General features: G+C 48.6%; 1 protein-coding gene across 1 annotated transcript in view; it reads right to left on the reverse strand.

The window, feature by feature from the left end:
• The window catches only part of LOC128272667 (tyrosine-protein kinase Dnt), a 95,780-nt gene extending 70,323 nt beyond the window's left edge, over window positions 1-25,457 (reverse strand). Inside the window, exon 1 of the mRNA XM_053010526.1 lies at window positions 25,349-25,457. Coding sequence (XP_052866486.1) covers window positions 25,349-25,457 — 109 coding nt within the window. The remainder of the gene's footprint in view (window positions 1-25,348) is intronic.
• Window positions 25,458-27,348: the final 1,891 nt, after the last annotated feature.

A 27,348-nucleotide genomic window follows, 5' to 3' on the forward strand; every position in this document is an offset into this window, starting at 1 on the left:
TGCAGACTGTGCATTTCGCGCGCGGCCATCAAGAGAGGAAAGAATGTTGCGAAAAAATTGCACAACTTCTTCTACGCGCGCGCCTCGCAGCTTTCGTCACTAGAGCCAGGCGCTTCCGCGTTCCTACTTGATTTACGATTCTCGAAAGGCGAAAACGGACCGCGAACAACCGCCGACGGGTGTGTCCTTCTTCCAGGCGATGGCGGGGGGTTTCTCCAAATAAAAGGAGCCGGCATAGAAGCCGGCAAAACGTGCCTACGAGTTTTCTCGGACAATCAAGAAAAGTGCGACCCAGTGCTGTGCTGTAACGGGGAGACAAAAAATGCTCTATATAAGGTGGCACAGAAAAGTAGAGATTATACAGAGACCTTTTTTATCTTCGAACGAAAAATGCTTTTTAAATAGAACGTGTTACTGGAAAGTTTCAGAATGCTTTATTGGCTAGTCTCTTCGAGTTGCCAAAAGAACCATTGACATTGTGCAATTAGCTACATTGGACAAGTCCTGACAGACAACGGGCAACGTGTTTGGAGATCGATTTAAATTGAAGAAATAGCGGAAACTTCCACAATGAATATCTTCCTCCCATGCTAACCTTAGTTTGGGACCTGGGGCTCGAATAGCCTAATCGTATGCGACGCATCGTGCCGCTTACAGTTGCAAGTCCTCAAACCTACGGCAGTGCATTAATTTGGTCAAAGTAATTTGGGAAGTTACGTCTATGTTACACGTTGTTGGGTTCTCACGTTCTCCGGTTGGGTTAATTTAGTAAATTTTTTAACCACTTCCTCAAGCAATATTCATAACGATGAAGTTTGTCTAACGGAATCACTTCATCCGCTGGAGTCCATCATCCATTCGGCTATGCGTTCAAGTCTTACGCAATAGGCGCCAGAGAGAGGCCCACATAATTGCCGCCTACTCTGCGCGTTAGCCTCGTGAGAGAAGGAATCGGTGAAGCAAAGACTGGAAACGTTCCTCAATTGGTACCATTGAAATGTATGACATATTAGATTCGAAGCTCAACAAACGAAACAGACCGTGGCACTTGACTCTCTGCCGCCTTTCGGGTCGCACTGGAGGGGGATATCACAAGATTTAAGGCGACCACAGACCACCGACCGAACTAACTCCAAAGTGTCGCAGCAAATAACGATGCCGGTCGTGGCGGGAAGTTATTATGCGGCATCATGATGATGACGCGATGATGATGATTGCTCGGGGTTGCCTAAATGGATCCCTCCTCCTTAACAGCAGCAGCACCGAGAGAACAACTTCAAACGAACATTCCTTCAAAAACGCGTACGGCAAAAGTGCATTTGACGCCGAAATCGCGTTCATCCCGCAGCAAGCCAGAGCGCAAGGGCGGCAGTGTCAAGTGGCTGCCATTTATTTCGACGCCGATAAACGGCGCCAGCGCACCCACAGTTTCCCAGCGGTTTTTTCCCGCCCAACGCACCCACCAGTGTGTCGCATCCTTCCGAGAAGCGGAACAGATGGCCCCCGGGAAAGCAAGAAAATTTTTTCCCACTTGAGTCGCTCACATGAGGTTGCTTTTTTTTTCTTCTTCTGTCGACCTCGTATGCGCCCCTTTGGAACTAGGCGTTGAAGAACTTGTTTCTACGTGAAATTGAATCGAAAGCAGACGGTTTTTGGTAGCGGAAACGATCTAGCCTCTATCTAGGCTGGGTGAAAGATGCAATTATCATAAACATATATCACATTTAGCCCGACCGTAGGCCTTTAGCTTCGGTGCAGAACCGAGAGAAGCAGCATCCGTTGGAGAAAGGGCAAACTATAAAATAATACAGGCGACACTCCCGCGCGCCGGGCGGTTTCGGTGGCGAGAATAATTTCCCTAAAATTGCCGAAATAAATATGCACAAAAGTGGAAAAGTTGGACCGTTTAGTTGGGGAGACCTCCACACACCAACCGGGGAGAAGTTTTCCCTTCCCTTGATTGTGCGGATGCACTATTTTGGCGGAGGACGAACTGTGCGCTGTGGGGACTCTGCGCACACAGCGAGAGCATTAGAGCAAAAGTGGTACAAGAGTTATTTTCGACCGAGGAAGACTATAAATTATGGTTGACTATACACGAGAGTGAGGTGAATTATTTTGGTCGTTCTTTTAAACGAGACTCAAAACTTGTACCACTTTTCACAGACCGCCGCACTCCGTGTGGGGTACTTTAAAGCGGTTTGAAGCGGTTCATTAGACTTGAATTAGTTATACCTATATATACGATAGCTGCGTATTGTTAGAGTAATTTATGGAACTAGTTTTAGAATTAAACGATTTTGGTTTGAATGGATCTCGGCGTAAGAAGGTCCTGTTTTTTCGAGCTTTTGGGGAGCAAATCTGTTCAACCGAAGTTGTGTGCTAAGTGTGAAATGTGTCTACTTCGTCCACAGCTGCCCCCAAAACTCCTCTCGAAAAGGCTTACACGTCGACGTTCCCCGCACTCTGGCGGAGAAAATGATAAGCAACCGGAAAAAGCTTCTGCGTGCCTGAGAAGTCGGTGGCCCCCAAGTAGGCCCAATTTTTAAGTGTACTCAATTCTAAGCCTTTCGGAACAAGACATTTCCATTCCCGGGCGTTCCAACACTCCCCGGGTGTCTACTTCGTTCGCCCAACACAAGCGCTGCCCTCCAGGGCCGCGCTCCAAACTACGGCGGTTACAGAGAAATGTTATTTCTGTTGCTTGATATTGGCTGGCTACATTTTTGTGTTTATTTTCGATGGTGCTTTCGGAGATGCTGGGCGCGAGCTGGAGAAAATGGGCCTCTATCTTTCGTCACTCGATGAGATAACAACTCATCGTCGTGTCTAACGGGAATAGGAACACGCATACGGCGCATTCGCCCTTCGCAGGCTCTTCGAAAAACCGTAAAAGTACTTCCAAGTGAATCGTCGCCCGAGGGCCGCCGCCGCCGTTTGGCTCTCTAGCAAACGTCACATTTTTAGCGCCAAAGGATCCGCGTTGAAAAAAAAAACGGGTCTCGCGTCGTTACAAGGTGGCGGGCGTCACTCTTACGAGACGTGCGAGTTGAAAGATTAACGCCAGGCCGCCCCGCTACCTTGCATCCTTGGCCCTTCGCCCTTCATGATGAATGGGTTCTGGTGAAAGATAAGGGTATTGCGCGCTCCGGGGAAGGGAACGTGGAAAGGCCAAGCCAAAGCGGCACTATAAAACCACATTAAATCGCAGGCTCGGCTTGGAATGTGCATTCCAGAGCTTGGCCGCTGGTGGAAAAGTCTAGGCCGGCCTGTCCTTGCCCTTCGTCAAAACCATCGAGCCCCCCCGGGAGAGGGAACTGATGAGATTACTGCCACGTAATGGCATTGCTGTTGATGGATTTATCATTGCGTGGGCGCGCTGCACATTTCTTCACCCGGCGGACCATGGCCTTGGGAGATTGGTCGTGCTGTGTGAAACGAGGCTTCCAAATTACCGTTGGATCGTTTTTATTTGTTTGTAGTTCAAAAGTAGAGCGTACAGGAAAGCGTTTTCGGTCTTTGAGATTGATAAACAAAACTAATTGTTTTTGCACTGTAAAACTGGAAGACCTTTGGCATGTCTTCTATATTAACATCACACAATTTAACAGCTTATTCAGCTTCCAGCTTATAAACAGCATCAAAATATTGTTTTGTTCATCATTTTCAATAAGAGAACTTAAAACTTTTCATTCCGAATGATTATTAAAAAAAAAGGAAATGATCGATTAACCAAGAACTTAAAAGTGGCTATCATTATAAAAAATGGAATGTTGTCAAGTCTACATGATTTAAAGTTTCCACTTTAAGTAGAATGAGGAATGTCTTCTCGACCGATCAACTCTGTGTGTAATGACTATCGACAGGATCTTCACCGAAAAGCAGACAAGGAAATTCCAAACAATTTCTGTCCAAAAATAGATTCTTGCTGCCAAAAGTTTAAGTAGAAATTGTTGATCAGCAACAATCAAGCGGGCAAAACATAAAAATAAAATCGAACCAGCCAACCCAATCGAAGTAAAGAGATTAAATTTCCATCCGGCAAAAAAAAACTTCGCTTCGCTTCGGGAAAAGCGATACACCGTTTCTGTGCAATAAAAGAGATCGTATACGACATTAAGAAGCACGACACGGGCGGGGTTTTCTAAACCGCGAAACAAATTTCCTTCTGATCCGCCGAGAGAGGTTGACGGCGGTTGCGAATAAGTATGTCGAAGGACACAACCCGCAGACTAACCACCACAATATATGTACGTATAATGCATGTGGAAGGGTAAGTGCAGTTCAACGTTTGTTCGTCTTCCTGAGAGTCGCTGCAGTTCACAAAGATCCCGGCTCCTTCTATTGTGCATTGTAGAAGGGGGAATGCAAATAAAAAAGAACGCCAACAAAACGAATGACTTCCATCGTCGTCGACGATGACCCGCAGCAGCACACAGAGCACTACGCAAATCGTATCTCGCATCATATTGACGTATTGCGCAAAAGGATTCGAAAAATGTCCTTTTGACTTCCTGTTTTTCTTCGCATTCGGCAGATGCGGCGCTTCGTTTGTTTGCGTCGCGGCGTCGCAGTACTCGAAAAAAGGCGGCACTGGACCAAAATGCTTTCAAATGAATCAATCGAAGGGACGCTGCTTTAACCGGCAGCAAAAAAAGGAGTCCTTTTTTATCCTTGCTCGAGAGTGAGCTGGCTCCAGCAAGCGGGTCGCCGGCGGAACGAAAGATAAACGGTTACGACGACCGAACCGACGACAGTCCGGCGCGCGTATAGGCGCCTGACCTCCGCCGAAGAGTAAAAACAGGGCTCCGGGACTGGGACGGTCGAAGGATAAGTGCTGGAGGCGCAACATAGTAACATAGCCCACCGAGAGAGCCTGTCGGCGTCCGGATATCCTGCGAAGGCACGCAGCACTGGTTGACACGCACTGGCGCGCTCCGTCCTTGGAGAGAAAGCCCAGCGCATACAAGGAAAACACAACGAAAACAGGAAAAAAATGTGGAACTGGAGCCAAACTGGTGACGACATACGGCGGCGACCGGCGTTACGGGTCGTCGTCGCCGGATAAAAGGAGACCAAATCGGACCCACCGAACCCAGTCACGGACTCTGCTGCCAACAAATCCGTGGTCGCCGGCCAAAAAGGATCGGACTCATCTCGCCCGGCAAACCGAAACAGGGGAAAGCAAAGGCCTACTTTTTTCCCCATAAGCTCTTGAAGTGGACGCGACATGCCATATGTCCGACGGCGACACCGTGGCCAGATTCACACACACACCCGTCGAGTGATAAGGATTTACTGGAGAGCTGCAGTGCAACAACGCGAGGTACCTGTAGGTCGTCAAATTACGAGGCCACAATCTTGCGACGCAGGAATGGAAGAGCCATAGTGGCCCTCAGGCGATCGCAAGAAATCTCGCACCAAGGATCCAGTTTTACAAATAACTCTTAGCAGTTGCGCTGTACGGCAAGTACAAACATTTGCCTCAACAAAACTGGAAAGGCATCAACAGAATGGACCACCATAAATGGAACGGACTCGTGGACGTTGATCGCGCCCCAGGCACACCATGTTGTCGATGGGTATTACCGGTATTGAGGGGCACGCTATTCGCATCGATTACGCTCGACAGTCGTCGGGCTCGTCAGTGTGTCCCGCCACGCGGTGTTTGGCACTTACATAAATTGAAAAATGTGCCCAAAAGCGAAAATACGGTTTCGCCCAAAAATCCTGGAATCCTGCCTGGCGCGCCACGTCATGTGTTAACAAATGTTCCAAAAAACGAAACGAACAACAACTCACTGCATTGAGAGACGGGCAGGCAAATATGGTACAGAAAAGGTGCCAAATTTGATTGATCTTTCGATCGGTTCGAGAGAGCTGTGCCGACATGCATTTTCCCCGTTCTGTTGTGCTCTCTAATTAATCAACCTTCACGAATCCTATTTTCGGCAAAAAGATTTAAGCAGATTTGGGAACGTCAAGGATGAAATTATGTTTTAAATACATTAGATAAAAAAGTACGTGGACTTATTTTTATTGATTTTCTGAAAGGTTTTGACAATTTCTTTTCGCCAATTCTGAATTGGCCAATCTATGAAGACTTAATTGAGACCGTTATGAGATAGACAAGTGAGGAATTTGCCCAAAAATTCTCCAGCGATCACAAAAAGACCAATGCATTGCGTTTAGTTTGTTGTTTAACATCTTCGACGCCTAGATTTTATCGAAAACAAAACTGGATGCAAGATACAAATAATCACCAATGCGTTAAATAGTTGCGTTGCGTAAATGCTCGAATCTAAGATCGGCTGAAGGCCGAGAAGGACATTGATAAAATAAAGACATTGGATTTATAAAATAATGGTTACAGCTTGGAAGATACGGGACTAGTGTGAAACTTTTCATTACAATTAGTTCCTGCGGGTTCGGTCGATGTTTTGAAGATCATGGTAAGAATTATAACCGAGCCCTCGGAAAACATCCATTTCTTTTGGAGTTTTGGGACATTTGTTTTGGGACACAAAGGAGTTTTGGGACACAAATTAAACTAGAAAAATCGAATGAGGATGCACCAGATATGGTATGGGTCAGATATAGCGCGCTTCGTGTCGATCAAAAAGAAAAGGACAAAAACAGGAGCTAAATTCTGTAGTCTAATAGTTCCTTCAACCAGTCATGGGTCGCGCAAAAATTCTCGTAGCATATTCTTTGCCTTGCACTTCTTCCTCCTGCGCTCTCATCTTATCCACACGGTGGCGCGGCAAATCATTATGTTTGACAAGGTGGAAATAACCAAAACGAGGCTTGAAAATTATGAGTTGCCTACCTTCGACAACAACAGCGAAACCAACAAGAGTGTGCGCGAATGAAGCTGCGGTATGCGGTGCTGCTGCTTCGTTCCGGGCGTTTGTAATTTAACCAAACTAATTTCCTTGACTTGGTTTTTACCCTTAAACCTCATTGAACGGTGCATGCATACCGGAGAGGATGGTAAGGCAGCGAGAAGGCAGCGAACCCAACCCAAACGCGGTACCGACGAAAAAAGGAAATTGAGTCCAAACGGAACGAAGAAACTGGTGGAACCAATAAAACATAAATGCTTCAGAGAGCACACGGCGGCGAAAGAAAACAAACCGTACCCTCGGCTCGCGGTCCTTCCATTAGGAGGGGCCCAGCCATTTTCTTGGCTCATTGGAGATTTTTTTTTTGTTTGGTTCACGATGGCTTGCCAATTGGCCATAACGAGCCACCGCCGATGCCGATGACGACCGACGACCGGTGGGTGTGTGTGTGTGTTTTGTAAAACACACAAAATAATCACCAGCTAATTACGCACCAACGACGGCCCCGCCGGCAGGCAGGCAGGCAGAGCGGCAAGGATCGTGGCGTGTGCAATCGCCGGAAGGAGTGCATCGCGCGCAAACGAAATGAACCTCTTCCCGCGCGCAATGGACGGGTGGGGCGTGGTAAGCATGCGGAGGGTAGGGACACACCGTGCCCTCGCGTTCGCCGAACGAACGAACGATCGATCGTCGAAAGGATATGATGGCCTTCGGCCACAGCAAGCAAGCCGAAGAAGAGCGGAACATGCGGAGATGGGCCGAGAATTTTTACGAGCACCCACAGAAGGCCGAGCCACCACCGGGAGATTCGCCAACTCTTTTACCGGTCGACAATCATCGCGGTGGTTAACAACCACTCCTTGAAAAACGGTTCCACTCAAGTGAGGAGAAAAAAAACGAAGCGAGAAGCACACTCCACGTGATGGGCAACAGAACCATAACTTACGATATGTCCCCACAACAACCGAGAGACCTTTGGCCTTCTCTGCAAACTACCCGAAAATTAACGGTCGAGACATTCGACCACTCCCAGGACGGTCCCGGTTAACAGTCCGGAGAGCATTTACTTCTTTTGTCCGTCTCGACTTTGGGGTCGTTCAACGTTTTTCCTACATAATCCTGGACTCTGCTTTTGTGTGTTTCCTCTCTTAAAGAAGGTTCTCTGGTAGCTAAGAAGTAGGCCAGAAACAGAAAAGGTTAAAGCTGACCGTTGCAGGGCGTGAAGTGGACCGGCGGGAATCGAACCCGCGTGGTGCAACTTGGTGACGTACTTAAACCAGAAATGTATGAACGAAACTAAACAAAAGTAAGTATGGCAATTGGGAAGCAAACCGCCAACATCTGTCATCTGTCAGATCAACTTAAACTGATCTTAGACTTGTCGCCATTTTATTTTGGAATTAATCCAATCTCAGTGAGCTGGACTCACTCTCGGCATTAAACGCTGGGATTTCTATTTGTGCCGGAAACACAGCAGCATCCCACAGGATAAAGGAGTGGTAAACACGCCGGCCACAAGCATTCGATCTTGAGCTACTCCCGAGAGACTCCCCACTGGTGTACCTTGTTTGTTATGGCACTACTGTCGGGAAACTTTAACCTGCCACCTCTGGAAGCCGTCGTCAGCAGCGGTCAAGTCATGGGATACCGCCACACGGCGAAGAAGTGTTGAGTTTACCACTTTCCACAGCATCCACAAACACACACACACACACACACACACAATGTGCACCGACCCTTACTGGGTGGGCTGGGTTCACAACCTCCTCTCCTTGGCCACCCAGCCAGGTATTGCAGTACACCGACCTGAAATACGTTATCCACACTAAGTGAATCCTGCACACGGCTGCAGCGCCAATAACGGAACTCCCCGGCACTAGAGGTGTTGTGTTCCCTGACCTGACGTCGGCGGCTTGTGTTTTGATTTTTCTTCCCCGCCGCGTGCATGAGTTTTGTGCTGCAATTGTTGGTCGCAAACTGCTTCAACACACTGCCCTCCGCTCGCCCTCAGATGCTCCAGGTCGCCGCACAGCACGGGAAAAACAATATGCACCAGCAGTGGAAACTCTTCCTGTTTTTTCTCTGCAACAGCTGGTCCATGTTTTGAACCCGGTGTGGCCTGCACCTTGCCAGCCGATGGTGCGCGGACGTGGAAAAAAGAGTTAAAGAGATTTTCCCATTTCCCTGTTTCACACAGGACGGAGGAATAAATATGTGATCATGCAATAAAAATGGTAGCATCACGTTACCAGCCCGTCCCGCCCGTTATTGGATGGTACGACGACGACGACCCGGTGGCACGGGGGGTTCCACACGTGTGCAGAACTACCCTAGGATTGGTTGTGCCAACAACAGCGCGCCACTATGGTCGCGTTCAGCTATTCCCCGGGGCTGCCCCTAATGTAGTAGGAGCCATTTTTATTGAGCTTTTCCTGTGTCGAATGACTACTCGTGAATCGGCACCCCGCTCCGTCTGTTTCTCTCCAATTAACCCTATCCCCGGCAACAGGACACCGTGGCCACAACCACTACCAGCAACAACTCTTTGCTTGTTGTCACCAACAAATAGCTTCTCGGTGACAATCAGCTGCGGCGACCTGTGGATGAAACGTCAGCAAACTCTAAACGTCGAATCGATTCTTGTCCCCGAAGGGGGGAACTTGTTTCGCGGTTGTTTGGTTGTGATAAAAATGGAAATTTAACCCTCCCGGGTTACGAACCTACTCCCCACGCTTCTAACGTACTCCGCGTTTAATAAAGTCTTGTTTTTATTTTATTCTACGCACCTGGAGGCCGCCTTTAACGCCATTCGTGGGAGCCACCACAGTGGTGTAGTGTATGACAGCGGAAACCAGTTACCAGCCAGGTCAATCGGTTGTGGGGGGGTGCTGTATGCAAAAGCGCAACACTTGACGCGTGCGTTGAAGGTGAGGAGCCCAAGGCTGGTTCGCGTGATCGAGTCTGTTAGGATTTGTTTTACCCAGAGCTACCTATAGGGTGATCCGTCAGGTGTATGGATTGTAAACTATCGAATACTTCATTTTTGAAACGTCAAACTTCATTCTGGATCTTTGGAAACATTCTGGACAGCAACAGCAAAATTAAAGAAATATTAAAAACTTATTTCTAAAGTGTTCAACTCAAACGATAAGAAATTTGAAAAGCTCATTTCCACCTGGCTGGTTATGTTAATAAGCCGACAATTCATTTGGTACCCGGAAAAACCCACACGTCGTGCAAGAGAAGCCAATGCACTCACAACGAGTGACTGCTGCGGATTCTAGCCTGGCGGCAAAATCGGCCGAGTTTTCTTCGAAAATGAAGAAGGAACCGCAGTAACCGTCGATGGCGTACGCTACCGAGACTGGTTCTTCGGCGAATTTGAAGCTAAAAACTTGGACGACATTTGGTTTAAAAACAGGACTTTGTTATTATCTTCATTATAGAAACTTTGAGCTTGAAGCTTCTTTGGTCTAACAAACCGCGACGGTTCTAAAATAAAAAAAAACAGGACGACGCTACGAGCGTGCTATACAGCGATCGATATTTGCACCCCATCTTCGAAGTCCAAACCACCAGATGCACCACCCTATAAATCCATGCCCACATGCGCTGCGGTTGCGCACCTGCAGAGGCACGACTAATTAACTTCAGCTTCGCACAACGACGACGAGGCCGCGGTCGGTCGCGATAATCCTCTGTTGCGGTACTCGATGCAGTAAAATCTGTTTTATTTCTCCAATAATAACGCCAAACGGCGCCACAGCTTGGGCTGATGAAGAGCCCCGCGGCGGGCCGCACTCTACACGGCCGGAGAACCGGGCAAAGCTGATTATGTTAATGAATTGGTTGCGCTCTCGAACGCAGTAAAAACGCACCCAAGCAAACTGGTGCCAGTGGCTCGGGTGCATCATTACGAGAGATCTGCGCACCACTTCAGCTCGGCGGTGCATGGGTCGACGAGCTTGATCGAGTTAAGAGCCGTCCCCCGGATACTCTAGTTCCCGCGTGCAGAAATAATTTAAAATAATCGCCGCCAAATGAATTACCATAACCAGTGAGTGTGCGCCACCGGCTGAGGGGTACACTTGTTCTGCTCCCGCATGTGCGTGCGGGGGATCTCTCGAAGTTTCAACCATTCAGCAACCATAATGTGTAACGTACCTGGAACGAGCAAAGGGGTCCAAGAAAAAAAAGGTTAATATTTTGTAGCTCCAAACCGCTGCAACCGCGGGGTAGTGTGCAACAATAATGAATGGTGTTTTAGAATTTGATTTATTTGGCCATAAACACCCTCTCCAAAGACCGCGAAGTCGTGGGACGAGAAACCACATTAACCCGTTAGCGAGAGGAGAAGCAAACACGGAGGTGGATTTATGACAAATTTGTCGGCCTAATTAAAACCAATTTGCGGACGCGGCCCACGAGACGTCATCCTCGCGGGGGACAGCCGGTGGAAAATCAAACGAAAGTAGGCTCAGGCCCTCATAAAGTGGCGCTGAGTGATGATTGTTTTCCTTGTGGAAGAGGAAAACGAGAGCGCTCTTCTATCACGGCTTGCGATGGATTGTGGGTCACACGCAGTCTAGTGTATCGAATTTCCACCGAGCGCATTCACCACCACCCAGCTTCAGCGGGTTGATGTCCTGTGGGGGGGATGAAAGCGAAAAACGTCTAGTGGCGGTGAATGATGTAACGATGAGACTCTCAGCGCGATGTTCGCAGTTGAGCTCAGAGGGAGTAGAATAGTAGTCCCACCGGGATTCAACAGCCTGGTGTCCTCAACCGCTTTTCTAATGTCCCGCGATTCCATCGCAACTTCTCTCAGGTCGATGATGTCGAGGTGTTTCAGTCGAGTGCAAAAATATTGCCTTCATCGTCACCCATTACAAGAGACTGGGCCATCCCCGGCGTCGGTTAATTGCCATCAGTTGCTCCCTGTTTGATGTGCCGAGACGGCAATAATAGTTAATAAATTAGAAGTAGCAGCAGAGGAATATGGGCCGCCGTACGCCAGAAGACTTCTGAAACATTTTTGACAGCTGCCATCATCTGCGCTACTTGAAGTTGGTCATTACTCACAAAACTTGCGGTTCTCGCGAGTGAAAAGTTAAAGCAAATGGTGATTCACAAATAACAAACGTTAACGAAATACGCCTGACAACAAAGCGGCTTCAAGAGACTGTTTAAAGTTAAACGGAGCTAACATTTCAAGCGAAGACCTCAACGCCTAAAGTGGACTACAAATTAGATTACGTTCCTTCCTTCGCTAGGTGTTGTCGATCACAAAAGAAAGTTGATGGCTGACACCATGGCGTTTCCTATTTTTAATATCCCAGGGAAGCATCGTATTAGAATGCAGCATCCTCCGGTAGGGGCCGGTATTGAAAGGCTCTCTAGGACGCAAACGCAGAGTGCGCAAAGTTGTGATAAAATTTTGCAATATTTGCATCTAACTGCACCGTTCTACGATCCTTGTTCCTTGAATACAGTTTAACTCCGCTCCGCACTAACCAGCACACGGTGGGGCCAGAATCCCTAGGGCATTCCGCACCTAGTAGCGGAAGTATCCAATCCCTGCTGCCCCCTCCCAAGGTTTCCGAAGCATGCCAGACATTTTCAATCAGACTCCACATCCTCACGCGCGATCCACACTCTCATCAGAGGCACCGTTCCTCGGAGATGTCGTCTGCCGTAGCTGGTGGCGGAACCATCTGGAGAATTCCGATGGGGAAAACTGGCGAATAATTGAATCAACAATATTCGTCTCATCCGGCAGCTCCCGCTGATGCCGATGTGAGGTGTTTTCGGTTCTTTTCGCACGCGCGGCCGCCGGTAACCGAATCCTTGCGACACACGCAAACGTGAGGGAAGCCCCCGTGGCGGTCACCAAACTTCTCCTGGGGCTGGGCTGTAAAGCGATTTGGATCTTCCGGGCCCGGTCTCGGAATCGGATTCACGCGACTGAAGACACTCTGCGTCTGCAGGTCGCGCGCGTAGAGGATTGACGTTTCGCGTCCTGCCTGTTTCCGCCAGGAGGGATTCGTAGTTTGGTGTGGAGTTCGCGAAGTCCAACTCTTGCTGGAGGCGAAACTTTCTCCGCCATCGATGTCTGTGTGCTCCGAAGGAGGGTGAAGTCGAAAAAAAAGACGCTGAAACTGAAACGCTGGTACGTTGATTGACGCTTTAAAGGAGTGCAGACGGCGCTCGGGGATACACAAAATAGCAGGTTATCATCTGCCGGTTTCCGGTCTTTTGAGTCTTGGGGTGGCAGGGATACAAGAAACGATGAGGATATAAAGCGTCTGCTCACGTGGCAACCGAAGGGAAATTTGACAATAATTTGGGACTGGTTCAATCAGCACAAATTGTAGACTGATTACTACTTTCCGCGTTCGCTGCGCAACGCAAAATGCAATCTTCAAAGCACTTCCTAGGCCAGCTTCTGGTCGCCTTTTTTACAGAATTCGAACGTTTTAAAAATCATGTGCTCCACCGCCGTATGTTTCCGTAATTGAATCTATTCGCCGTCCACGCAGCAAAATGGCGTCCGAAATAAGCTTGGAAACTCATTCCGACATCGCGCGAACATGATATAAAAATTTAGTTTTAGACAATTCCAAACGACAGACAAACTTGGTGGTTTTATGGTCCTCATGGTTTGAAGTTAGGGCGTCCACCGCAACACCATCGGAAGGGATTTTTCATGGACACAGCAGAGCGAACCGAGAATGTAGGATGGCTCGCGCAAATTAAAATTAGATTATAATGATTAATGGTGTAAGTTTTGTCGCCTGTTTTATCTCATTTTACTTGCAGCGAGCACCATTTATAAATGAAGGGAGTTTTAAATTAAAGAACACTCTTGCTTCGGTTCAAACGGGCTACAATGATTTTATTTAAATTTTGAAAATTGATCATATTCTAGGGATTAAATTTGTGTTACGAAAACCATTATGCTAACAAACCTATTTCATATTGAAATTTTGATCTGACTTTTCAAATGATTATTTTGAAATATAACAAAATAACTATGGTTTTAATTCTATTTGAGACGAAGTAAGTATTTTCCACTTCAGGGAAATATTGCGAGGATCGAGAGTCCTTACGGAAGGTCCTTCGCACTCACAACAACTCTTTTCTCAAATAAGTATTTATATATTTTCAACCAGAAAGATTGAACAAAAATGGATCCTGTTTTTAAATGTGACAAGTTTGGATCATTCGAGTCATACTTAAATTCAAGTCATATAGTTATGGCAGGCATGTGTGAGAGCCAGCGGAATATATTAGCGGAACCTATAGGTAACACGAGCTCATGGAGTGCCGGTGATCGACCGATGAGTGCCGAAGGAGTGTACGAAAGGCTGACGAGCCACGGATGCCGGGCATGAACATTTGGATCGCTTTAGAGACAAGTTGGTTAGGAAATAAATTAAGACTTATAATTATATATTGAACATTTATATCTCCTATGCTGCAAACATGCTCATGGGTGCACATAAATGAACCCCTTTTTCCCTTTAAGTTTAACGTAAAAACAAAAGGGGTTACAATAGATCGATTAGTTCGAACCGAACCAAAGTCATAAAATCCTCAACTTTTACGACAACCATCTTCCATTAACCATTCCTCCACGCAACGATAATTTCGAAATGGTTCACAAACTGCACACCAAACAATGCACACCACCCACACTGCAAATACACCCAAAGTCGATGCACCAACCACCCGACATTTAAAATAAAGATCGTATGCCGTCATAATGGGCCGTCTCGTTGGATTGAGCGATCGTTTGTAGTAAAATTTATGGTGCGTAGCCAGCCTCTGCTGGTGGCCAATAAATTGGCTGAAGTGTATAAAATTTTGAAAGTTTTACAACTCTCACAGCGCAGACGCGGCGATCGGAAACGAGTCCAATGAGTCGAGTCCACGCCGGATGCTCCCTCCTCCGTCGGGAGGAATCGTTGAAGCGAAAAGCAAACACCACGATAAAAACGGGTCCAAATTAAAGAAAATAAAACGATTGCCTGGGCGCGCGCGCGGGATTGCGCAGACTGGCGAGGCGAGGGTTTAGCGTTTTGTTTACATAGCATAGTCCCTACACATAAATCTATAGCAGCGAAAACCGGCCCCGTAGACTTGCGGAAGAGACTTGGACCCAACACTGTGGCGGGAATGCATTTGCTGCTGACGATCGACGGTTGACCTAGGGACCACGGCAGTGTAGAGGAGGTCTCCCTATGGGAACACGGAGGAGTAGAACCTTTTGGGAGTAGAATAACAATGACGTTAGTTTTCCATCCGCCCTGGACCATAAAAATGCATAAAACTTTGCTCTCAGTGACCGAACGAAAGCAAAAATAAGAGACGCAACGCACTAGCAATGCCAGAGCGGTTCAAGAGGCACACGGACAACGGGGGCTTTGGGTTGGGTTTCCTTCGTCCGCTCTAAGAACCGTCTGTTCCGCTCGCTCTCGCTCTATCTTCCCTGCCTTGCGCCTCTTTGCCCCAGAGAGTACGCAAACACAAAACAATTAAAAGCAATAAAATTTTAATTTATGACTTTGTGTTATTAAATTTTTATGTCCATTCGAACGGAGGCACCCCAGCAGATCTTCGGCGTTCTCGTTTTCCTTGGAAACCTGTCTCACGAACCCACGTCAGCGAGATGTCCGCCGGGACACGAAGAGCCCAGAAAAGCTAGCTCTGGCCCGCTCAGGCCATCCCGCAACCAACTTCTAGCCGGGGAATGTAGAGAAGCGGCGGAGAGCAGCAAATGAAAATGAGTCCAAATTTAAATGTGTGGAAAAACGAGCCCGAATTCCTCCACGAGCTCCCCGCAGCAGATTGTGTTTACTCTGCGCTGCGCTGATCGCCGAACAAGCGAACGCTGAAGGCTTCCGACTTCATCGCCGCTCCGGGCGCTTTGGATAGAGCTAAAAACCGTATCACCCTGGCCAGGCCGGCCGCCAACAAATCCAAAGTGTGTAGCATAAAAAAAAGGTCACGAAAAGGTTTATGTGGGGATCCGCGCGATGATTTACACCACATCGGCGCGGCATTTCGAGGCGACTCGGAACGGAAGGTTTTGACCCGGGCGCGCTGCTGATCCCAGATATTCGAGGAATGTTTTTTCTTCGTGGTCGAAACATGCTCCGATATCCGCGTCCCGTGGGGGTTTCCGGAGGTTAGGGGTCGCGGCTGTGGCCAATGACGAGCCACCGAGTCGCGGGTCGGCCGAGAGCCCAGAAACAATAGTCTGTGGCGGCCGGCCGCTACCAGCATCTCTGGAAACCCATTCTTGAGGCGGAACAATACCGAAAAAACGGAATAATAGGTCCGATTATGGCGCGTCTCCCAGCCGGTCCAATATATCTCTTCCGCGGCAGCTCGATGAATGACTTTTGAGCCCCTTCGAATGCACCCCAAGAGAGATGAAAGTAGCTAATAACCGGCGATATTTCTTTTTGAATTATGATGTTGTTTAAATCTACCCAAAAAAGAAGGGCAATCACCCAAAACGCAGGAGGATCCCAACAATATGCCCCCGGAACGCAGAAATCCACACATTCCGCCGACCTGTCGGGGTGGCTTTTGAACAATAAAATCTCATTATTATTCCACGATGATACCCGATTCTCATCAACCTTTTTCTGGTTATAAAACACAGCCAGCCAGGTGCGGGTAAAGTGTTGAGAATATAGTATTGTCCAACATTAAGGGTCTAATATTAAACCCCTACACGTTCGAGTGAGCTTCTCGAACGAACTGCTTGTGTGTTCACAATACGAGAGGACCACCATGCGAGACACGGGAGATGTAAAAAATAACAGTTTGATGTATCAACAAACAACAATTCACCAGCACCAGCACCTAGCAGTTGGTCGGTTGGGAAACGTGAGAATGTGTTCCGGCACACGTTTCTGCACCGAACCGTAAAGAAAACATATCGCGCGCCTATGCTCCATAACTAACCGAACCGAACGGCTCTCGGCTGGGAATAGAAAGAAGACACCAGAAAGTGTCCGAAGGAACGTTGTTGCCGGTGCTGGTGGAGATTCCAGAAGCTGCCGGTTGCAGTGTCCGCCCCCAGAGGCCCGTGAAAACTGGACAAATGCACTCGACATGTCTGTCTATTTCCTGCGCCGGGGTTGTTCGCCTCCAACTACATCCCCGTGGGGTCTCTCTCTCTCGTTTGTGTTATCAACCTCCCAAAGAAAGCCTATGTTCCGCGCGCCATATTCTTCACGGACCGTTCGATGCGTGTTTGTGTTCGATACATACTAAATACGGAGAGATGCGGAGAAGATGCGGTGTGCGGCGGTGAAGATCTCACCCGGAGAGGTAGCCTTTCCTCGACGTTGCATGCGGGTTTTGCAGCCGCCAGCCACCGGGGCCTCGGTGTTTGTCCAACACGACGCGGGTGGACTTACAACACAGACTTCACACTATGGACTTCTCCCCCGGCGAGGCAACCACACTTCCCTTAACTATTTGACGCTCGCGGCACCCGTGAAATGCATCTGCGCCCTGCCCGCCCCTCCTGAGCGAAGGAAGTCATAATGTGGCGTGAAACTGATCGAACTTCATAAACCACTTGAGAAAACAATAATTAAAATGGTGCCAGGGCGCTGCCACGTCGTCGCACGGATTGTTCGCACTCCGACTGGTGGCAGGAGCTGCTACCGCGTGCCCCTAACGCATGGATCGAAGAGTCCCGAGCATAACACATAAATGGCGCTAGTCTTATTGCGCGTTCAGCGCTTTTTCAATTAGTACTAACCTGCAAAAGAAAGCTGTAAAAATTTCATGATTCAAAATTCTATTCATATATTTGGTGAGGTATTGTGCGAAGCTACTTTTGTTATTTTCAAAACAATGGATCAAAAACAATCTCGTGTTATAATACTACACTCCTTCTTGACGGGAAAAAATACCGTTCAAGTGAAGCAATGGCTTGAAAAGTGTAATAAGGACTTCGCTCCATCAGAAACAACAAGCAAGCGTTGGTTTGCAGGCTTCAGAAAACATTAAAAATTCCACTAAACCGTTTTGAATGATCGAAAAGAGAACTTACGTGAGTTAGTTGTCATTGTAAAGATTAAAAAAAACATGGGGACTTTAAATGGCATGAACATCTGACTATGAGAAAGCTCGTCCAAAGGCTGAAACTTAGGCCCACTTTAAAGCAATCGATAAATAAACCTACAAAATTGGAAATGAAATGTTAGAGTGGCGTTGGAATGATTGTTTGACTCTTAAAGGAGCTCACGTTGATGATTAAACCCAAAGTAAAAACAATGCATTTTCCCAATAAGCCCCGGGACTTTCCGGCCCATGTGTTAACGTCAACCAAGCGGTGGTGGTGTGCGCAGAGGGCCCCCTTCCTGCCGCATCGTTTGCGTAGAGCCACAGGGAGGAAATATTTTTCGGTTTTATTGGCACATCATTTCATCCGCCCAGCACCCCCTGCATTGCCTTTCGCCACATCTGGCCACCTCCCGTGGGTACCAGCCCCTATCCGGCAGGCGGGCAGGCAGTCAGTCGTGTAGAACGGAAAATGGAGTCATAAACAGTTTGATATGTGGAGGAGAGGATCTTCCCTTCTTCGAGTGGCGGGCGCTAACCCACGCTCCTAGAAGTCTACGGTGCGCCATAGGGACGGGCACAATAAACGGTTATGACATACGGCCGGCCGTTGCTCATTTCTCTCAGTCTGCCCCGCAGCCCCCGTGGGGGGCCGGATGATATCGGACCAGAATAAACAAAACGGTTAACTCTTTACTCAGGTTCTCTTCTGTCCCAAAGCAAAGGGAGTTTCGATTTTTGGGCAATATTTTTGAGGTTATAATAGCTTCAAGATGGCAGCGGGAGGTGGGTGATATGGACCCGGGGGGCTGGTAGACATCGTCCCCTCCTCTCGGAGATCGTTACATCATCCGATCGGCATAGAGCGGCACACAGCCCGAAAGGGATGATGATACGCTATAACACTTCCCCCCAAAAACGTGATGTATTGGAAATGGGTTTTCAGTTGGGAGACCGCCCATTGTAACCGCAATTGTACGATTCTCGGATGGGACAAAGAACGGGGGGTGGTGGGAGGACTACGGTATAAACTGTCACACATTTGTTACGATAAGCCGGAACACCACATTCTCTAGGGTGGTAGGTATTGTCCGCATGGCTCCATCAGCATCGTAAGACAAGAATTTACGGTTATTTGTATTACACACTTTTTGGTCGCTTCGAGGAAGGCCTCTAGACACGACGAAATCGGGAACGACTTAATCAGCCAGCTACTGCAGAAACGGAAATGACGGACGCAGCCAGCTGGAGGCGCTGATCGCGGCCACACGCTGTTAACGGCTTTCCACAACAGAGCGTGGTCTGGAGAGCCGCCCAGCACACCCTGGACTCACTCAGTTTTTTTCTGATCCAGTGACGGGCCACTAGCACCTGCCGGTCATAACGATGCCGAGCTATGACACCTTCAACACAATAACCAATCGTTCTGGGAGTATGATGCGGCACAACAATATTGTTTCCCGGAACTTCTCCGCAGGTCGATTATTTTGCGGAAAAGAATAGACTTCCTGGTAGAGCAGCTGAAACCACACTCAACGGTACCGAGGCATTATACTCCGTATCCTGCCTTTTGGGGTTTGGTAGAAACACCAACCGATGATTGTGAATCGTGAATTTGCTTGTTTTTCGCACATCCTGTCAGCTCTGGGGGTGGTCTCTGGGGAAGACAATGCAGGTTTCTTCCAGAAATCCAGTGCTAGTTACTATGTTGCAAGAATATTGAACACTTGCGACAAAACTAGCTGCTAAAAAAGGAAGTCGTCCCGCGGATACCCGGAGGTCTTTACTGTGGCGATAGAGCCAATAAATATTCCCCACAAAAGCCCACAAAAAGACGCTCATTTTCATCATCACTCAAGGTTCTGTCAAGTTTTAACCATTTTCGGTCCGTCATCAATGTGCCCCCCGGCATTCGAACGGGGACGAGTCGCGAGACAGCGGACAAAGCAGGTTCCGCAGAGAACCGGGAACAAACAGGAAGACCTTTGTGGATACAGCACAACATATTGTGCGCCATAAATTGCGCATTCTCGTCGCGCATTGCTCCGCTCTCTGCGCTGCGATTCATGTCGTTGGCTGGCTGGTTGGCTGGCCGGTGGTGACTTTCTGGCGATCGATCGGTAACGAATTGAATTCTTAATGTTGCTTCAATCATGCCTCTTCCGTTGCCGGACGCATGGTGGTGGTGTATGTGTCTCCGCCTGGCCAAGGAGGGAATTAAAACAAGAGCGCGCGAAAGGAAACACTGGACAACACACACGTTGTAGTCCAGTCCCCGAAGAATCGAATAAATTGTCGCGATAAAGAAAACGTACCCAAGGAGGAACCTGAGAACACGAGGTGTGCGTGCGTCTCCAACTATATAGGGGAACTTGTGGCCAATGCATTGTCAATTTATGGAAAGCGGGACTGTGGAAAGAACCGTCTCTTCGGGGGGGTGGGTGCACAGCGCAAATGTGGAAATGAGCAGAAAAACCGGAAACCAATTCTCACCCAATCGGATGACCATTGCTGGCCAACGACACGTCCTGCCGCGGGTCTAGAACCCCGATGATATGCGCGTGAAACATGTGTGGAATTTAATTAGGCGTCCGTGGTCCGTGTCCGTGTGTTTGGCGCACAAGAATTTGAAGACGTTGTTGGACATCACTCAAGGCTCTCTCGGGTCATCAAAAAAGCAATCTTAAAACGGGCCCGTATCGTGTAGGACATCGGTGTCCACACGGAAAGTGGGCAGCCAGTGTTTTAATTTTCGGCTGTCGGCGGTCCTCCGAATCTCATTCCAGCGCGCGCCGGTGGCGTGGTCGGAAAAATGTCCTTCTTGCGCGCCATCCTAATTCGGCCAAAATGGCCGCCGCTACGCTCTTGCCCTGCCCTGCCCGTGTGGCGTGTAATGTTATTTTAGGCTTTCCAAGTATTTCTGGGGCCGAGTTTTTCGGCGAAATGACCAAAGGCGAGGAATGCGGAGCGCAAATTAAAATTCATGCCGCACATAGCTGCGGACATTTTTCTGGGATGACCGTCCGGGAAATGGTGAATACGTTTGAAGGTAGGACCGCCTGAAGGGCACCACCGCGCCCGCGATGGGGGCAATTAATGAAAAATGGAACCATCAATCGAAGCCTGTGTCCCGCGCGGGCGGATTCCGTCGGAGGATTGGGGGCCAAGACCTTCGGCACGGGCACACAGTTAAATCACGGAGATAACGGAGACACCGTGCAGTAGTCGTGTGTTGTGCTACTGTAAAAGAAATCAAGAACAAAAAACATGACCAAGGGAACTGAACCCTAGGCCGAGGGCTTTCGGGCTGCGATAAGATTTCTCTCGAGAAACGTAAATCTTTCTTCGCGCCAATGGTGTTCGCGATTGGGGGAGCTCGATGCTGATAGGGCCACTGGAGACCGGAGCCGCTATGGGATTGTACAGTTCTTCGTTTATTGACTTTTTTCAAACTCTGGAACTTTTTTTAACGCTTGTGACGTTTGGAGTCGGTGTGAAGTTATTTGATTTGGACAGACACCTCATTGAAGTGTCTTGCGATTGTGCGCGCTCGGGTGTCGGAATGCCCATATTCAAGTTGTGTTATCAGATAACAACAATTAAAAGGAATGTGGCTCGTCCGTAGATCATCCGTCACGCTGCTCCGATTAATCGATTTCCCAGCGAAAGACGTCAGTTCGAACCCGGACAGAGCATCAACTTGAATGCAAAACTTTAAGTTGGTGCTTAATACGCCTCTGACCGTTCCAATGACAATAAAAAATAAATAATTGAAAAGAATATTTGAAAAATAGAAATAAAAGCTCCAAGCTAATGTCCATTTGTTTGGACGTGTTGCCTCAACTGTGTCTCTTACAGGCAGGACATCAAATGGTGGTACTTTCTACTTCCCTGATGTCAGATTGCCCAATAAAATACTGAGGATTATCCATTCTGATGGGCTAACCCACTGACCAAAGCAATCGAAAACCGAGGAGTGCGATAAAAAGGGATTACAGACCAAGCCACCAGAAGCCAAACACACAATCCGCAACTCTGCTGGTGGACAGCCCAAACGGGAAAAGGTAAGACCAACTCCGGCAACTTTTATTTATTTATTTATTTGGTAGTTGAGGCTCAACGGGCAATGAAGCCTAACTGAGCCCAGGGAGGACGACAATTTAACACTCAAGGGCATTCAACTAAGACGCACATAACCAATACGATCACGAAACGTAGCTACAGTAATATTAAAGTCGAAACACTCGAACACATCGTTGAAGCGACGGATGGCACTAGACAGGGGTTCATTATCACCGTACGCAGATCGACTTCGACGCACTGCAAGGAACTGCGAGGATCGAAGCACCCTCGAGGGCACGTAGAGCTGCAGTTGCGAGAGTAGGCTCGGCGCGTTGATTTTCCCCAGCAGCAGTCCCGCAATGAAGCAGCTCTGGGCCACACGCCGTCTGTGCATCAGAGGCTCGATCCCCAGAAGAAGACATCTCGCGTTGTAATCAGGCATCGTGTCGTTGGCGGTCCACGGTAACTTCCGTATGGCAAAGCGAGTGAATCGCCGTTGGATGCGCTCAATACGGTCCGAAGCGCCTGCCGTCGCGGGGCACCACACGACGCTGCCAAACTCAAGTGTGGGCCGAACGATGGCGCAGTATACTGCCTTCAAGCACATGGGGTCCTCGAAGTCGCTGGACATCCGCATCAAGACACCTAGCGAGCGACACCTAGCGAGCGAACTTTCTACGTGTCAAATCAAAATATTTGCTCTACATGCGCGAGCGAATAACGCTAGGGTCTGAAGTCCACCCGTCCACCACAAGAGGGACTACCTCCTTCTCCGAAAAATAAAATTTTCGGGACCAAAAGTTACAATAACCACAAAAAAGGAGAGTTAAGCCGGACAGTTTGACCAAAACTATCCGGAAAGCGAATCATGAGAGCTGCCGAGAAATGGAACAGCGGTAGCTGTACTGACCCATGCCCTGGACCAGGCAGGCACGCATCCCACGGGACGAAGAAGAAAGTACCGAATAGAGAGAGGATGTTGATGATTATGAGTTTGGTTTTGGCATGTTTTCACTAAACAGATTTTCAACGGATTTGTGCCCGCGTCACAAGTCAGAGAGGACCAGCAGCCCACAGGATGCTGCCAAAAACTAACAAACCCAATCCGCCGATGATCGGGGACGTGTGTTTGGTTACCTGTCCAGAAAAGGTATGACCAACATTCACCACCACCAGAACGCTAAGGATCCTTTTCGTATCAAAAAGGGGCCCACCATTCACAGACCCACACACACACACACGCACGCATCCGGAAGGGCTATCGGTGACGTGGTGATAATGATCCGGACGCCCCAGGCACCGGCGAAGTGAATATCGTCTCATATGCGCTCTGGCCACGACGTAGGAAAGACAGTAAATATTTAACCTGTCAATATCTGGCTCTCCTCTACGGCGAAAGTTTCCAACGCTCCGGTACCTGCCACGAGGAGCGCAGTTCTTCACGCTAAACTCCCAACAGCTTTGATTTGGTCTACCTGCGCCTCGGTGTGGTAGAGGAGCTAAAGGTACACACTGAAACCCGAGCAAGACAAATTCAGGTAACCCCTGGAGGACCCTCGGAAGGGACGGGGGATCCTACCGAGACCGATGAAAAGTCCTTTAATTGATTTATAACACGTAGCACAAAAGGGATCGGGGAGAGGTTCCCTTTGCAGGTTCAACCCGGAGAGCCCGCCAGATATCCGCGCCACCGCCACAGGTAAGTGCGAGACGGAAAATAAGGTGCTTTTTGTGGGTATTCCTTTTCAACACACTCAAGTCTGTGCAACTACGGGGGATTTTCCATCCGTCCGCGCTCGGTCTCGGTCGGTCCTATATGGAAGTCTAGGCGATACGGCTTTCCAACTGATTGAGAGGCCTTTGGGCGATAAAAGATCCCAAAGTCCGCGCGCGCAATGGACGACCGGAATCCGCTTACAACAGCCGGGGTTGAGGGGAGGATACGGTTACGGGGTTTAATGTCACCTTTTTTTTTGTCACCCAGAGCCCAAAATCTGGTGCCCCAGAAGAAGCCTGATCAAGCCAGCCCTCTCGATGGGGTCTCGGTTGTAAAAGCGAGACAACAAAAAATCAACAATGGCCCCTCAGGGACGAAGCAAATTATTGGAAGGACTAGAAACAACGTTGGGCGAGGAGAGAAAAATATGTCGCCCAAAAAAGGGCCAGACCAACCGCAGGGACCCGATTCCGTGAAGTGGAGCGCAGCAGAAGAGCAGCGGATTCATTAGTTCTGGAGGACTTGATGAGCGCCGTGCACAGTAGTGGCAAGGATCAAAATTGGGCCACAAAAAGGAACAAACGGCCACGAACGGAAGCGCTACCGGCAGGAGTGGGTTTGTAATCAACAAGGCGTTTCTCGCCGGACGATGATTAGCATTCGAGTAAATGTGCCGTCAGCATGACACACCAGGAGCCGTTCGGTGCTTTCTCAGCTAATGATGTTGCTATTGCGAACGCGATGTTTTGTTCGGGCGCTTCTTTTGTGTGTTTTGAACGGTTCTGTATGTGTGACAGACATCTGCATGTGCAGATAGCACATTGATCGATGACACGTCATTTAGCAAAGGATCCCCCGCGTGGCGTCGGACTGTGACTAGAAGAAATCGAAGGCTGCGAAGTGGCCATGTTTGAAAATTGCATCACTTCATTCGGATGAATTGTGTAAAATAATATTCCAACCTGCAGAGGACTTCCTACGATATCAACTAAAAGTGTTCCCGCGTCCCAGGTCACAGCCTGCTTCTTGACTAGCTCGAGCTGGGGCCGAGGAATTGAAACCATTTTCATGTTCCGCTTTAAAACATTGTTGCTTTTGGATCTAGTAAAATCACTGCACACGCGACCTGGAAACGTCAAACCGGTCCCGGACCGCGTGGACCTGTCAGCACGGTGCCGGCGGAGTCCCCAACCGTTCAGTCAGCGGAGGAAACAGGCAACAACAGTTTCCCGAGAGTTTTGTTTTCAAAGTTTAAAGTCGAGCCGGTTTTCTACCAAGACGGCGCCCAGCGTGGAGTCCTCGTGCAGTCTTTCAGGTGCATCCGGCGAGGGGCGGCCAAGTGAAAGGGGGGGGGAATACAATTAGAACATTACCAGCTCCCCGATTGTGTTTTCTTTAAATCATTTCCCTCGCGGTGCGGTGCGGAAAATGGTACAACTTTCCACCGGCCAGCAAGCCAGCCGCGAAAGGAAACATGAACGGGGAAAATAAATTCCGTCAAATTCCAGACCCCAGCCTAGTCCTGTGGGAGACCTGAAGACGCGCGCGTGGCACACGGGGCGTGTGCCAGAGAAGAGAGTTTGTTTTTCCCTGCCCCACCCCCCAACCCCTTCGCTGGTGGTGGAAAACTTACCGAGTAATCGCTGCGTCTCGACCACGTTGAGGAACAGATTTAGATGCGCCAGACCGGACGCCACCACCAGGGACAGCAGTAATCCAACGTAAACACATAAATTCGTCATTCTGACGGCCGGATCTTCAACTCTTTCGATTCGTGCGTTTTTTTCCTTCTTCTTACACCACACACGTCACACCGTCACACTGTTATGTTTCTTTCTTCGTCGGCCCTCCTGCTTCCTGGGGAGTTGGTTTTTTCCTTCTCCGCGATCGAGCTCGGCGCTATTTTCTTTCACTCTCTCTTATTTTCCTTTCGTCACGCGTTACCGCGTACGCATCATCCGCACTTCGCGACCCCGTGGGCACGTTTCTTCAAGACTTTTCTCTCGGTTTTATTTCCACCTTCACGCTCCGCGTACGGGGGGACGCGCGCGCACCGCGCACTTAACACTTCATCACTTCTCGATGATCTTCGCCAATAACGAGACCGCGCGAGACGCGAAGATGCAACCGGGCGCGCAAAAGGGAAGATGTAAATACGGACGGACGGACTGAGCTGCGGACGCGGTAGGCTCTGTGTTGGTTGGAGCCTTCTCGCCTTCGAGGTTCTCCTCCGTGGGCCGTGGGGCTTTGTTGTGGACGGAAGTTATGGAGCACACACCGCACCGCAGACCTTTCCACGAACCACCAATTGCTGTCGGTGAATTATTGGGCCGTCGGCAGCAGAATGTGTGTGTGGTGCCTGTGAAAAGTTGGCCCTCGAAGGCGAATGTTGAGCGCGCTTTCTTGGAAGCGTGTCGTTACCTGTGCATACTTTTTCGGGCTTTTCGAGGATTTTACAGCCACTAGATCACCGCGAAACCCACTTTGGAACGGTTAATGTAGAGTAGGCACAATTGTAAATTGTTACACAAGGAGGCACCAATTGCGCGCCATATTCACTTCAATTCGCACACAAAACGCCGGTTAACGGCACACGTTGCCACTCCGTTTCAATTTTATCTTTCCGCCGAGATCTTCTTCAAACCGGGGGCGCACTATTATCGTGACGATTCGCGAACCAGAAATCGGCAACCGGCCACCATCAGAGCATACGCAGCATAAGAGCACGAGATGAAAACAATACGCACGCACACGCAAGATGAACGCTCCACAAACAACCGACAACCGTTTCTCGGCACGGACGAAAATGAACTGAAAAATTACGAATTACCGAGAAACCGAGAAGCCGATCGTGAATTTTGCCGGCCGAACCCGGAACCCGAACGGCGCCGGCTTCGGGCGTCGTTCGGATGCCGGCCGGTTTGCTTCGGGTTCGGCGTGTCGATGTTTTTCGGTGGGGTGCTATGTTTTTATGCTATGCTTTTATGCTGGCAGTGGAACATGGAAGAGGAAACAACTCATAAAATGATTCGCGATTAATGAGCTGTAGCAGAACTCGCATTGGGAATTAATTATGTTTGACTATTATGTTATTTAATGTGAGTAATATAAGTTTGGCTAAAAAGAAATTATTAATCATTTTTAATTATTATTTTTTTGAGTGAATTTCAAAAATATTTCCGAAGGTCCGATTAAATATGCACCGTTGTCTTTTAGCGTTTGTTGCCTTTTTCACGATAGCTGCTTAATGCCTCTCTTGGACAGGGTGAACAAATCAGCGTGCACTTTTTCATTTGATCATAAAAACTAACGGCTGAATATTTTTCTGTGTTTGAACTTTTATTTGAAAGGTTGATTCTTAAAATTTATGAATAAAATACTATTTTGGTTTCAGAAAATGGGGAAGTATGAATTCAAAATCATTCGTCAAAACCACATTTAATTGAAGCTCATTTCCACCTCTGTGGCAATGTTAATAAGCAGTATTGTGGTTCGGAAAACCCACATATCGTGCAAGGGAAGCCAATGCACCGCAACGAGTGACTGTTTGGTGCGGATTTTGGCTGATTTGTTTTTCGGCGAAATTGAAGCTAAGAACTTGGACGGCTTTTGGTTTGAACAGGACGGCGCTAC

The sequence above is a fragment of the Anopheles cruzii genome, chromosome 3 (assembly GCF_943734635.1).
Source record: "Anopheles cruzii chromosome 3, idAnoCruzAS_RS32_06, whole genome shotgun sequence".
NCBI classification, from domain to species: Eukaryota; Metazoa; Arthropoda; class Insecta; order Diptera; family Culicidae; genus Anopheles; species Anopheles cruzii.